The 15,860-nt window shown below is 34.3% G+C and overlaps 1 protein-coding gene across 1 annotated transcript in view; it reads right to left on the bottom strand.

Annotated features, from left to right (window-relative positions):
- LOC117181195 overlaps positions 1–2,045 on the bottom strand; it is a 132,452-nt gene extending 130,407 nt beyond the window's left edge. The window contains exon 1 of the mRNA XM_033373761.1: positions 1,881–2,045. Coding sequence (XP_033229652.1) covers positions 1,881–2,045 — 165 coding nt within the window. The remainder of the gene's footprint in view (positions 1–1,880) is intronic.
- Positions 2,046–15,860: the final 13,815 nt, after the last annotated feature.

Raw genomic sequence — 15,860 nt, 5'->3', positions numbered from 1 at the left:
CCTTGGAGGAGATTATGTTGAGAAATAAAAAAAAAAAATTCTTAAAAACGTTGTTTTTCTTGGTCAGGCCGGAAACTTATCAATCCACCCTCGTATATCTTTGTTTTTTATACGGTCCTCCCATGTTGCCCTATCTATGCTTTCGATTATCTTATTTTGGAAACCTATTCGCACATCTGGTTTCTGTAGGTTCTTAATTTTGATTCGCGTTTGTTTTGCTTTCTTGGTTCTCTTTTTTCTCCATCCCCGACCTAAGTTAATTTTTGAGATCAGAAGGTAAGGATCAGTAATGCATTCAGGACCCCTCATGACTCTTGTATCTTTGACTAACTCCATTTTTCCCCATTATAATAAAAAATACGAGCCACATAAAATAAAAGTAGATAATAGAATAACGAAAAGATAATTTAAAGTATGTAGAGATTCATAGAGGGTCAAAATTCCGAAAAATTCAAGTTTCTATCGAATTTTGACGCTTTTTATTAAAAAATGCGGTTTTTTTTTGGGAGCGTTCCACCAACTTTAAATATCTGAAAAAATTCACACATATTTTTGGGGTGCCAAAAAATAATATATATTTTTTTTAGCGTTGAGTCGATCGCTGTTTTTGAAAAAAAACTTTTGAAATTTTTAAAGCGCTGTACAAATTTCAATTCCAAATGGTGATTAGACGACCCAGTTGCACCAGATCGAGCACCAGGCAGTATAATGCGTATTCTACGAGAACTTTTAAAAAATTTCAATTTTGTTAATAATGAAAACAATTCCAAATGGTCAGTCGACGACTCGGGTACACAAGTTTGCGTCCCAGGTATCTTAGCACGTATTTTACGAGAACTTTTTCAAAATTTAGATTGTTTCAACAGCCAACATTACTAAAAATTGTGTGTCGACGATCCGACGAAAACATTTTAAGAATTTAAATTGTGCCAATTGCCAAAATAAGTACCATTAGTGAGTCGACGATCCGGGTGAATCTAGTCGCGCACTAGGTAGCTTAGCACGTATTCTACGAGATTTTTTTCAAAATTCAGATTGCATCAACAGCTAAAATTTCTAAAAATTGTATGTCGACGATCCGTGTGCTCCAGGTCGAGCACCAGGTAGTATAATACGTATTCTACGAGAACTTTAATCAAATTTAAATTTTGTGAATAATAAAAACAATTCCAAATGGTGAGTCGGCAACCCCGGTGAACCAGGTCGCTCCTCAGGTAGCTTAGCACGTATTCTACGAGAACTTTTTCAAAATGTAGATTATTCTAACAGTCAAAATTAATAAAAATTAAAGTCAACTTGGGGCAAGATCTGGTGCAGTCGGGTCGTCGACTAACCATTTGGAACTGTTTTCATTATTCACAAAATTTAAATTTTTAAAAGTTCTCGTAGAATACGTATTAAACTACCTGGTGCTCAACCCGGTGCACCCGGATCGTTGACTATTTTAAGTAATTTTGGCTGTTGGTAATTTCCTTGTGCACAATTTTCGTCTTACAAACGCTTTATCGGTAATACTATTATCGGTGTTATGCTATCTATCGGTATCGGAATGCTGGGCGATGAATTCACGATTTATAATATTTGCAATACATGTATTGCAATTTCATCATTCCAATCCATGGTTCTAATTTTACCTTACGCTTGTATTGTAGAATTCTGGTAGAAGTGTGGTAGAACTCCAAACATTTTTAAAAGTGTGCAAAAAATCAAAAAATGAGTTTTTTATATCGTTGGAATCGTGAATAAAATATGCATCTGACTATTAAAATAATTTTTTCAAATTGTTAATAACTTTTAGAATAATTATTGCTAAATTTTGGTAAAACGCCGTTAACTGCAAAATTTAGTGAGTCGTGATTTGGAAGAGAGCCGTAACTGACCGTTAACTGCAGGCTCAAATCATGGGCAGCTGAATACGTCATAGAAAAATTAGAGAAAAAGCCGCGAAGGGCAGTTACGGACTTTACTAAATTATCGGGCGGTGATCTCGAGCCTTCGTAATTTCCAAGAAGTCCATACGCGCTTACGCTGTTCTCCGGAATCATTGAACCTCGAAAAAAGTCTGTGATTCGTTAAACGTCGTAGCTGCATTTATTTTTAGCTGCGAAATTCTTTTGCCGTGAACGGCGTTTTCTCAAATCACGACAGGCCTATTTCTGTGGTCCGTGATTCGAAGAGAGCCGTAACTGCCCGTTACGGCGTTTTCTGAATTTCAGCATCCCAATCAACACCGTTAACTCCATTCTAGATAATTAATCAATATATTTTAACAATTTTTGTTGCAAAAATAAAAAGTTTGTGTGCAAATTAGTTAAGAAGAAAAAAAAACTGCAGAAAATTAATTCCGCGATACACGCGAGTAAAGATTCGAACAGTTTTCGTCGATTTTCTCGGCTTCGTTCATTTTTCTGTTAACGGTGTTTTCTCAAATCACGGCAGAGCTGTTATCTATTCCGTGAGGTGACTTAAAGAGTACTTCCAAAAGTGCTCAGGATCGCGCGAAGAAGATTGTGACTTCCAAATGGGAGTAGTTAGAAGGGAATTTTATCGCCATGCACCAGACTTACCTCTTACTCCTGGCACACCACGAGATCGGATACACTCGACACATATCTCGTGGACAAATAAGTGCGACAAAATATACCATTTTTAGGTGCTTCAATTATTCAAAGTTTTAAAACCGCCTCTAAAGCCACCATATGTTTTAAACCCCATAACCTTAGCAGAAAGTTGTTGCAGACATTTTTGAAAACTTCACTCTATTAATAATACCGGTTCATAGAAAATACATTAGTTTTCAGATGGAAGGTGTACAAAATAGCGACACATAGGAAGGGGTTAATTGCTTAGAAGCAAGAATAAGAAAAAGTTCGATTATAAACAATATACTCAGAATAATGATATTTTTGATCAGTTTTAAGCTTTCTTCAGAAAAAATAATACTTTTTATATTATCAGACCTAATTGATAATATCTTTTCAATTTTATAAATGATAAATAATTTTGTTACACACAGCTAATTCTTGGTGCCACATCTACCTTAACCCGAATCCGCCCAAATTCCTTAATTTTTGAGATATCGTATCTTCTAAACCGCCTTTTAAATAAATTATGACTGAAGGACCACTCTGGCATGTTACCTCGATAATATAAGGCGGTGGCACGCAGGTTTTAAGCTCAAAAAACGGCAGCAAAAACGATTTTCGTTTTACGTGTGAAGCGTGCCCTATATGATACTGTGGCCGGACTCGGGTTCTTTATGGACTATTTGATTAATGAAAATTCCTAAAAATCGCTGAGAATTCAAAAATCATTATTCAATGCAAAATTAAGTGAATAGGGGTCGTCCATATACTACATGAAGCTTTTAGGGAAAATAAGGGGGTTCACACTAGCGTCATGAAAATGGTGAAAAAAAATAAGAAAAGTTGGAAAAGCGTTAAATAGGAGGAAGGGGGTCAAAAATCCGCGGAAAAATTCGTCCCGTAATATGTGGACGATTCCATTCATATGAAGAAAACTGTCTTGCTTGATATTTTCTTAGCTCTTAAAAAGTAATATTGTTGAAATGAATTTGAAACAAGTTCCTTTTGAAGGTTATTTTTCCCTTAATCATCTAATTTATTTATTTTTTAATTGTATACGAAAGTAGGTTAAAAAGATAAAATAAAAAACATTGAGAAATTTACACCTTTTGAGCATCTCTTTATATGGGTTTAGTAACTATTTATATATGCTTGTTCACAATTAGGCTTCTAACAGTTTTTCACGGGTGTGTAAATGTGCGTGCACGTGATCACTTACGTGTAATATATAGCTCGTATATATACTTCCACAGGTGAATTGTAGAAAGGCGAGGCCTTGATATTTCGTATAATATGTTTCGTATTATCTCCCGGGTTCGGTGCAAACCTGGTTTCAGTGTTCAATTGCAAATCCATCGAACAGAAGTAATAGTACCAACAGTCGTTCGAGCAAGGTCGAACAATTAGTGTTGTGAAATGTCCGATCTCTCTCAGCAAACGTACAAAAAACCGAAAATATTCGAAGAAAGATAAAGAAACATTCCACTTGAGTCTTTCGGTAAAACGGTAACGATAAACTGACCCATTAAATCCATGGTCCCGACATTTCTTTCCCCGCTTCAAAATTATAACCAATTTAGTATTTTATTTATTTAAAATTGAGTCCAACGATTTTATGATTCAATCACGCAAAAAATTCAACTGTCTTAGAGAATTTTTCGTTTACATTATAAAAACTTATTCGATTTGAAGGCACCATGGAACCAAAAAATCTCGTTGATAACGAGACTAGAAAATGCACATTCTGAGAATGTGAGAAATTATTATTTTATAAAAACTGTTTCTTTACATAAGCATCCTGGAAAAAAATTTTCATACATTTAAAAAACGCAATATCCATGCCATAAAGGTTGAAGCTGTCTCAAATAAAAATAAAATTTTTTATTTTAGTTATGAGTTGTCAAGAAGTGAAGTAATCTGCTGATATTGATAGACAGCTTATATTTTTTTCCCTTGAGTAAACTCAATTATAGGGCAGAGGTATAAAACGAATTAGTACTAGAGTAAAAATATTAAGACGAGTCTAATAAATTTATATAGAGAAAAACATTTACATCAAATTTATATTCTATAAACTCCGGAGATTTATTGTTAGTTCATAAAGAAATTTATTGATAGTGCTGTCAGTTTGTATAACTATTTGCTTTTATTTATGTGTTGATGTTTATTCATTATAGAGAATCAACAAAAAATATATTGATCAATGCCCTGAGGTTGTGTAGAGCTAAAATAAGAGTTGACCATCTCTGATAGAATTTTTTATTTAAGTTTATCTAGAAAAAAAAAATTATTTTTAATGACCTTATGAAACTAAAAAAAAGAAGCTATGTAAATTACCCTAAAATTTACTACAGTTTAGTGAGGCCATGTAAAACAGAAATTGTCTTTTTTATACATTCAATTTAAAAATCCATAAAAATAATAGATTTAATGCTTGCACGATGATTCATTATAATAAAAGAAGGTGTTTTGGGCTGCAGTCGTGTGCAAAACTATAAGTCTTGCCGATGTTTCGTGAACATTCTAGTTCACTCTCTAGGATGCCTATGATTGGCTCACCGTAGAGACTGTTCTAAACTGATTGGCTAATCAAGACTTTTTATTTAAAGCCGAGAGGATGGATAGCCAGATCGTATTGGTATTATATCCATTGTCCATGTTGATGTTATCAGGGTGTGTTTTAAGATTTCGATTGCCTCTCCATGTTTCCTTGGAAAAATATTGTGTGTTTTTATGATTACGGTTGTTTTGTCAAGTAAAATTGTATATTCTGTTTCGTTATGATGTACAGCTAGTGATGGTTACGAGAAATGTTTTAGCCTGACTTTTTTTTTCTTTTGTAAATCATATTTTATTCATAACTTCATTGTAAGGTTACATAGGTTCTTACATGTGTTTTGTGTATCAAATTCTGTACCAGTTGACAACGAACTAAACAGAGTATTTTCATTACATAAAAAAGTAGGTAGGTAGAAACATCTTTATTTCTTTTAATTTCTGGGTAAAAAGGTAATGTAAAAAATCCCATTAGATAATTTCGTATCCTAAGCTAACTTAACCTATACTATATGTACATTATTTACAGTCATGTTTATTATTGAAGTCGTAAGATGAGTTATGTTATAAGGTGATAGGGAAGTTTATGCTTTACTCGGAAAGGAGCACTGTCTTTATTGTGCAATTTAATACTTTTGCGAGCTGTTGATTCGCCAAGTTCAAGAGTGTAAAATTTTTGTGTGATACCTAATATATCTGTAGTAATATCTTTTATTTCTAGATCATTTCTTACATCTATATTTCTTTTCTTAGGACTAGCGTTAGAGATTCTACGGAGAAGTTTATTTTCAAAATATTGCAAATTTTAAATATGCGTTCTGGAGGCGCCGCTCCATACAGGTAATGCGTATAATAATACTGGTTTTACAAAAGTCTTATGTAGAATAAGTTTGCTTTTAATACTAAGTGCACTTTTTCTATTCAATAAACTATATAAAAGATGTATCATTTGGAAGCCTTTTGCGCAAGCTTCCGTTATGTGTTGCCTATATAATAATCTGTGATCTAGTATTATTCCTAGGTATTTCGTTGTTAATTTCTGCTTTATCGGTATATCGTTTATGTTAATGACAAGTTCATCCTCTCTTATTTCTTTTCGTTTTCTACTAAAAATTACAAATTCTGTTTTATTTACATTAATTTTAATCTTCCATCTATGATATTACTTAATTAATTTGTCAAGATGTTGTTGCAGATACTTAACCGCCATATGTTTTTTCCAGGAGGAAGAGTATAGCTGTGTCGTCTGCAAAGATAGCTATATCAGTCTTTTTATTTTTTGCAATATCGTTAATATAATAGATGAATAATCTTGGTCCTAAAATCGATCCTTGTGGTACGCCTGCTGTAATATTATGTTGTTCGGAACTTACATTATTATGTACTACATTAAATTTCCTATTTCGTAGATAGAGAAAGCACTGTGATGTGCTTTTCTCTGAAACCGAACGGTTCTGGTAATAATAGTTTGTTTGTTGTTTCATGTTGCTTGATTCTATTTAAGATTATAATTTCGAATATTTTTCCCAAAGTGGGTAAAAGACTGATAGGCCTATAATTTTGCGGATAAAGCTTATCCTTGCCTTTTTTTAGGAAAGCAAGAACATTAGCTATATTCCAGCTTTTTGGAAAGTATGAGATTTTGAAACATGAGTTAAAAATATAAGTGATTTGTACAATCGCTTTACGAGGTAAATTCTAAAGAATAATGTTCTGAATAATGTCTGGTCCAGGGGCTTTCGTAGATGTTTTTTTTTATTGCTTTTTTAATTTCTGTAGGAGAAGTCAAGTTAACAATATTTACATTTATTTTTGATCTCTTGATTTCTTTGTAAGTTTTGGAAACTTTTTTATTTATTCTTTTAGTTCCCATATCTTTAGTGAGATGATGAACTTTCTCGAATTGTTGTGCCAAAACATTCGCTTTTTCTAAATTACTGAAGACTAAGCCGTGCGGCCCGTGTAGCTTGGGGATTATATTCATACTAGGTTTTGTAAAATATTTGGCTGTTTTCCAGAGGCTGTTGTCTTTAATTTTTAGATTTTGAAGTTTGTTATTCCAGCAAGTGTGCGAAATTTTTTTGGATTCCCTGTTTACTACATTACTTAAGCTATTTTTGATTTTTCTGAATTGATCAATTTTTTTCTTTGGTAAAGTTTTCGTAATTGGTTTCTTTCGTGAATTAATGTTTCAAGATTGTTTGGTAGTCTCTCTGATTTCTTTTCAATATTAACATTCGGTATTGAATTTTTAATGGCTTTATCTATAATAGTGGTTAAGTTATTTACAGCATCATTTACAGCGTGTGCGTCTTTTATGTCTGATGTAATTTTTATGTTAGTATTAATGTAATCTCTAAATTTGTCCAAGTTAGCTTTTTATAGTTGAGAAAATGTCTGTATTCCGGTTTGAAAGGAGTCTTGTATAATGTTATTAAAAGTGGAAGATGGTCTGAGTCAAGTTCGTCTAGTGTGTCTATTTCAGTTTGTACGTGTATGTTTTTTAATATTCCAATATCCACTGTACATGGTTTTGTATTTTGCATATATGGGTAGAGAGTAGGATTGTCAGGAGCTATAATTTTTAAGAATTTATTATTTGAATATTCAAAAATGGTTTTGCCGTTTTTGTTATTTCTGATACAGTTCCAATGATTATGTTCAGCATTGAAGTCGCCTATTGCCAGAATTTGATTATTATTGAGAAAGATCTTATCAAGATCAACTTTACTTATATTTTGTCTAGGTGAATATCCCGATATTATTGTTAAATTTTTGTCAAGTTTGATTCCTACAGTTTCAACTGTTTTAGTATCCAAATTTAATTGTGTAAAATTTATGTTTTGTTTAATAAGTATGGCTACTCCCCCTCACGCACTTGAGCCTTTCCTATCTTTCCGTATTGTTGTGTAACCGGGGGTATTACAATTAAATTGATCTTTTAGCTTAGTTTCGTTTATTAACATGATTCCGATTTTGAATTTTTTGAGAAAGAACCTCATCTCTCTTTGCTTTTTAAGTATGCCATTGGCTTTCCAATGAGCGATAACTAACCTATCGATACGTTGCATTTGCAAATTTAATCATGTATTCGGAGGTAATAATTCCTTTTTCTATTTCACAATCAGTATTTTGTAAGTCTTTTTTAAGACTTTTAATTAACCTTAGTAATTCGGTGAAGTTGAATTGTGCGATGAGCTCCTTCCAGAAAGTTGTAAATTCCAGAAAAGATTGATGATCCTGTATATTCTTAATTTCTTGGTTCTCTTCTGGAGTACTGGCCGTGGCTGGTGTTCTGATGATGTTCCAGGCTGGTTTTTGTTGGTGTCCAGGTTGTAAATCTCGGTCTTATAGAGGTCGCTGGTGCGTTGTTCCCTTAGACAGTGGTAGTTTCGGAAAGTCGGCAAGCGTTCTTGGTATTTCTGGCAAGTTGAAGAGCTGGCTCGAATTTTCCCTCCGCAATTTGCGCATTTTGTGTCAGTTTCTGTTTTCTCACACTTGCTTGATACATAATTTTCTTTGAGATGACACATTTAGGTTTGTTATGGAAGTCTTTAATTCCGTGTCCGAACTGTTGGCAGTTGTAACATTGTGTGATTACTCTTGGATTATGGTAGTCTTCCCACCTTATCCTTGTGTAACATAAGATTTTAATATTACGTATTTCCCGTAGTTTCTCGCCTGTCGTTTCAGATCCATAATATACGATGTAATGTGGAAATCTTGGATTAATCTTAACTTTCATTGCTATAACCTTTTTTGGTTAATAGCCCAGATCATTTAGTTCATCGATTATTTCGTCTACCTTGGCTTCTGGTAGTCCTTTGAGCACTAGTTTTTTATCCTTTTCGCTCTGTAGTGCGAATGTGTGGAATGATATGTTGTTGTCTAGTAGGTGTTTCTTGATTTGTTGATGTTCTTGAAGTCCATTTGGGAAAACAGTGTGTTGATTATTTGTTATCCTCATGATAACATTTTTTGTCATAGATTTAATTTGGTTGTAGATCAGGAATCTGGCCTCCTCAGATGTATTTGGATTGTTGAGAATTATTGGTGGTATCTTCTCTGCTTTCGTTGTTTTTGCAATAATAGATGTTCTATTTTGCGGTTCTTCCTCTACTTCCGAGGATTCCATTGCGTTGTGCGTATCCGAGTCCGATTCGTTAAGATGTTTCTTCTTTCTCCTTGCCATCATGTACTGCTGTCTTCTATTTATTGATTCTGCTCGTGAGGTCTCACGCGTTGTGATTGTTTTTTGTTTGAGTCTGCCTTGGTGCACGTAGCTTTCCAGCCATCTGATTTTGTTTCGCGCTAACTGCTTTACCATAAGCCAGTTAATAACTGCTCACTTGGATATTCATCGCTGCGAGCCATCGAGTTTTTATGCACTTCACTTACTCACGTTAAAAGCACTCCGTCACTACGATCTAAAGAGTTTTGAATAAAAGTTCTAATAGAAGTTCTATCACTACACACTAGAGTTCTGAATAAAAGTTCTGACTCGGATTGAATGAATTGGGATTCCGAATTCGAATTCGAATTCTTTTAGCTTGACTTTAATCAAACGTTCCTTTATATACGTTGGCTCACCGCTATCCCAGTTTCTCCAACATAGATTTTGTCACAAGAGCAAGGGCTTTTATATACCCCTAGATCACTGAGAGGTGTCTTTTTTCTTTAGAGATTTTTAGAAGTTGTCCTATTTTCGCAGATGGTTAAAACATGGTTTGTATGTTGTGTTTGTTGAAAATTTTTTCTAATTGTTCTGTGATACCTTGGATATAAGGTAGGATAGTGGTCGTTTTTCTCTCTCTTTCTTTAGTAAGTTGTGCTTACTTTTTATTTGAGTATATTTTCTTATTGCTTTATCAACTTGTTTTTTTGTGTAATCATTGTGTATTAGGATTTGTTTAATGTTTTGTAATTCTTTTGTAAGTTATCTTTATCTGTATTATTAGATCTTTTGTAAACTACTACTAAATATTAAGATGTAATCGGTGGATGAAATCGGAAACTTGTGTAGTTCATCTTGTCCGTGTCTTCAGACACTAATGTGTCGTGATCGTAATGGCTACAAAAATCCTCGCTTAAGCTTGCATTTGTTAAAGATTTTAGTTTCTTGATGTTCCATGAAGATGTTAGCTATTACATGTGAGATTGGAGATTTCATTGCTGCTCCTGAGATTTGATCGTAGAATTGATTGCAGAACAATAAGTAAGTATTATTGAAACAGTGTTCTATCAAAAGTTCGAGATCGGAGTGGAAGTTTGCTATGGATTTGATAATATCGATTGTATCAGCTATTGTTACTTTCGTAAAGAGATATACTACGTCGAAACTCACTAGGCTGACTTGGGGTTGAATGTAAATTTGTTGTATCTTTTTGATAAAATCAAAAGAATATTAGACATGAGTGATAGAGTTTTCTGTAAAAAGATTCAGTTCTTTGGTGAGAAAGTGTGCTAGGTTGTAAGTTGGCGAGTTTATTACGCTGACGATCGATCTGAATGGAATGTTGTTTTTGTGGATTTTTGGGAGTCTGTAAATGCTTGGAAAGATGGGATTAGTACGTATTAATTTAGATATTGTTTTGCTGTCAAGATAAGGGTCTTTTAAAAGGGTTTGTATTATGCTGACTATTCTTTTTGTGGGGTTTCTTTTAAATTTGTTATATGTATCGTCAGTTAGAAGGCCCATGATTTTGTTGTTTTAGTCTCCACGGTGGGCCAATCACAGGCATCGTAGAGAGTATAACTGTAATGTTCACAAAACTTTTCAAGATTCGTAGTTTTGCACTGAATTAAAAAGCTACACACCTTTTATTACAATGAATCATCGCTAAAGTAGTAAAAATATTATTAAATAACTTTACGGGGAGAGTTTTCTCACGAAATCTAATTTATTCAGTAAACTCAGGTCTTCTCAAGTTAAGCTACTAACATATTTAGCTTTCCTGAAATTATGTAGCAACATTGTCCTAACATCTCTACAATTAAAAAACCATTTGAGAACATCTAAATCCAAATTAATTTTACATAAAACAATTTTGCTTTTCTTGAAAGAAAGAATACAACATACCCATGGACATGGGAAACACGGGACTATAATTCTATCCGAATGCTATCCGAATTTGGTCGAGCGGGGTTGAGTTCACGGGAAGGGGGAGAATTCGATGGGTGGGGAGGGTCGCCATATTACGATGTGCCATTTAATTATGCGCACGAGCGTTTTGGGCCGACAAACTGAAAGAAAATTTAAACATGTGGGCGCTGCCACGTTTGTCGCGGGACATCAAAAGATGGCAGACCTCCCCCCTCATAGCATCAGCCCCGCAATGGCATGCCTCGTCCCGTGCTTTCTATGTCCATGAACATACCACATTTTTCTTGCACACTACCTCCAAAAAACATTTAAAACTTCACATTTTTCAATCAAACATCCTCAGATTGACATGTAGTCTACGTTAGGCCGCATATAAGTTCACCAATACCAACGGATTAAAGATCTTTCTACTAAAAAAATGCCACAATTTTTTTCCATAGTAATAGTGAATTAGGAAGACTATAACAACAAAATCATAGAACTTCTAACTGACGATACATATCAAAAACGTAAAAAGACTCGACAAAAACAGCAGTCAACAAAACAAAACCCTTCTAAAAGATTATAAACTTGTCAGCAAAAAGTTTATAAGTTAGGGTAAAGTGGCCCCTTCTAGAACAAAATGATTGGATCCAATTGGGATTGATTGAAGGTTGAATCGTTCTTAATCGGTGTTAATCGGGACAGAAATTGTATATCGTTCTTAATCATTTTCAATCGGCACAAACGTTTGAATCGTTCGCAGTAGGGTAAGCACGCCTGCGCATTTGAACGAAAGTTGTACACGGAGAAAAGTAGATATTGAAAAAAAATATATATTAAAAACTTTGATATTTAACCATGTAATATAGATATTAAGGCAAAATATCTAATATCTACTAATCAACATACAAAATATTAAAGGGCAATGTCTGTTTATATTGACAGTATAAGATGTGTGATATTAACAGTTAATATCTATGATATTAAAAAAGCTAAATTTTATCGGAGCAAGGTCGCTGATGTGTGGCGTGGCGACAAAAGATTTTAACCCCGTTTTGTCTGTATTTTGAGCTTTCATCGTGTGTATTGTGGTTTTTTGGATATCTATTGCACTATAAGTTTTGGTGGAAAATGGATTAAGTGTTTTTGGATATGTTATAATTTTCTCAAGATAATATAGATTCAGCTACAGGCATGTTTCATATTAGCCTTGAACAGTGTGTTATCTGTTCCACACCAAAATCGCATAATTATGCAAAAAGGCGAATACTTGAGGATTCGGGTTTTAAAAACAGAGGACTACGATATTAACATTCTTTTGCACTTAATAGAAAATGGCATCCTTTTAGGTAATTTTTGCACAATTAAAAAATATTTCTTGAATATCTTAGATTCTGCCCTTTAATATCTTGGATATTGGTAGTTAAAATTTTCTTTTTAATATCTGCGGATGCTCTACTTCAGTATCTAGCATTCTGTCCCATAGTTAAATAGATAAGATATTACCTATTAATAACTAGATAGTTTGTGCGAACATCTATTTTTCTCAGTTTAATTTGAAATTTTTGTAATTAAGAGTAACTGCGAAAAGATTATAATATTTGTAGATAAATAATAATTATGCATAATAATTAGAATATACGATTTCGAAATTGAAAGAATATTGACGAAATTCGCATCGGGTTTGCAATGTATCATATTATTTCGTATTAAAACAATTCATTGGGTAAACTATAATAATATTAACAAAGATATAAACATTTTTTTTGTAAAAGGATTCATAAAATATAGAACATTTGTATTTTTCAAACAACAAACCTGATATAGTCAACAGTACTCTTTAACCTGACTGATTACTAATTACACTGTAATTTATATTATGTATTGCACGCTATAAATTTTGTACGCTTTCTGCATTATAAGTGTTTTGCACTATTTAAATAAATAGTTGATTATAATATAACTCAGAAAAATCACTATAAAAATTATTGGCAAATCTGTAAGTGATAGTTCCTTGATCAAGAGGAAATTATTTGAAATCTTTAAACAGTTTTCTTTTACAGAGATATAATTTAAAAACAAAAAGTAAATAACCATTTTCAAATAATTCCCGCGTGATGAAAGTGCTGCCACCAACATGGCCGTGGCCGACCTGAAAACCACCTCGCGTCCTGATTGAGAACGATAGCCGTCCTCAATCGTTCTGAATCTTATATATGTTATATGTATATATATTATATATATGCCTTATATATGTTTTTATGCAAAAACCAAGGAAATACTTCACTTAATTTAGACGCAGTGTTATGAATGAGAAATCTTGGCCACTTCGGACATCGCCCTATAAATGATTTCTTTTTGTGTCATCGACACTTTTTCCCCCTGGAACTTTTAACCCCATTCTACCTTAATAGCTACTAACAACCTAGTACGTTTCTTCACGGAAGAATTGAATCCTTTAACAGGAAACTCTACCCTTCACGTCCAAAACTCTTTTGACTTTATCAAAAATGAAAACATAAAAAAAAAATTCCGAGCGTTATTACTGCTAATAATTGAGTTATTAGGTACCTGAAATCCGCGTCTCATCTATACCCAGCCCGTGAAACGCTGCAGTGGCGCCGCTATGTGCATGAGAAGATAGGCATGAGACCGCTCGGCCTGGAAAATCTCATCTTTCTTCGGCGCACGTCACATATATTTTATGTATAGTGTGGAGTATTGTATGTATTTTTTTCGTCTGAGCTTTCTTTACGAAAGTATCATTCTCTGATACAATAGATATTAAGAAATACTTTACAAACTTCCCCTCCGATCTCATATGTTTCACAGAACTTTGTCTGAATAATACATACTTCTCTTTCAACAACCAATTCTACGAACAAATCTCAGGAGCAGTAATGGGATCTTCAGTCTCACCTGTAATAACTAACTTCTTTATGGAATAACTAGAAAGTAAAATCTTTACCCAATCCAAGCATAAAACGGAATTTTAGTGTCTTTACGTTAAAACACTTTTGTCATCTGGAGACATGGACTAGATGAACTACACAAGTTTTTCGATTTAATCAATCTATTGCATCCTAATATTTCCTTCGCCATGAAAATTGAAAAAACGAGAAATTGCCTTTCTTGGACGTACTAGTTTACAAAAGATCTGATAACAAATTAGGATATAAAGTTAACAGAAAACCCACCCATACAAATAGATACCTACTAGGTAGTCTGATAAGTACCTGAAAATTCTAAGAGATGGCATTAGTATTCACTAATGTGAACCATTTTCGTCGAGCTTGATCCTTCAAATGACGCCTGTCAAAACTTCAGCCATTTATGTTTACGCATTTACAAGTTACAGCACTGAGAAGCGACTAACCTCCGAGTTTTTTTTAATATGGAAAAATCTGAGTTTCGAGTTTTGATCAAACACTACTATCTTCGCAAGAAAACGATATCCAAAACCAAGGCCAAGTTGGATAAGTATTACCCGGAATCTGCACCGTCGATTGAAACGATTCATAAGTGGTTTACCGAGTTTCGTTGGGGCCGTACGAGCACAGTTGATGCTGAACGATCTGGGCGCTCAAAATAGGTCACTACACCAGAAAATGTCGAAAAAAACCATGATATGATGTTGAATGATCCCAAAGTGAAATTGAGAGAGGTAGCTAATGCTGTAGGCATATCATTGGAACGTGTGGGCAATATCGTGCATTCAGTTTTGGACATGAAGAAGCTCTGCGCGCGATGGGTGCCGCGTTTGCTCACAGTGGACCAAAAACGCATTCGTGTGACAACTTCCCAGCAGAATTTGGCATTATTTTCGCGTAAGCCGACCGAGTTTTTGCGCCGATTCATAACCATGGATGAAATTTGGATCCACTACTACACTCCTGAGTCAACGCAATAGGCAAAACAGTGGGTTCCACCGGGCCAAAGTGCTCCGAAGCATCCAAAAACGCAACAATGGGTCGGAAAGGTTATGGCCTCCGTATTTTGGGATGCACATGGCATAATATTCGTGGACTATCTTGAAAAAGGTAAAACCATAACCGGAGCATACTATTTATCATTATTGGACCGATTGAAAATCGAAATCGCCGAAAGACGACCGCATTTGAAGAAGAAAAAACCGCTTTATCATCACGACAATGAGCCTGTTCATCCATGCTTAGTTGCACAAGCAAAATAGCATGAAATCGGCTTCGAATTGGTTCCTCAGCCACCGTGTTCACCAGACCTGGCCCCCAGCGACTATTACTTGTTCCCTAACCTGAAGAGATGGCTCAACGGTTAGCGTTTTTACTCAAATGAGGAGCTCATAGCTGAAACTGAGGCATATTTTGGAGACCTTCCGGTCGAGTACTTTTCGGACGGTATCAAAAAGTTAGAAAATCGTTGGACTCGCTGTATCGACCTAAAAGGAGAGTATGTTGAAAAATAAAACCGACTTTGGCCAAAAAAACGTCTCCGTGTTTCATTTTTCAGGGACTTATCAGACTGCCTAGTACAAGAATGTCCTACCACCACCCATCTCAAAAACAATTGGTCATCAACTCTCTTGCATAGAGAGCTGTCTTCATAATAGATAAAGATAACTTACAGAACAATTACAAAGCGTTAAACAAATTCTT

Source organism: Belonocnema kinseyi, chromosome 10 (assembly GCF_010883055.1).
Source record: "Belonocnema kinseyi isolate 2016_QV_RU_SX_M_011 chromosome 10, B_treatae_v1, whole genome shotgun sequence".
NCBI classification, from domain to species: domain Eukaryota; kingdom Metazoa; phylum Arthropoda; class Insecta; order Hymenoptera; family Cynipidae; genus Belonocnema; species Belonocnema kinseyi.
This window is presented reverse-complemented; position numbering and strand designations above follow the sequence as displayed.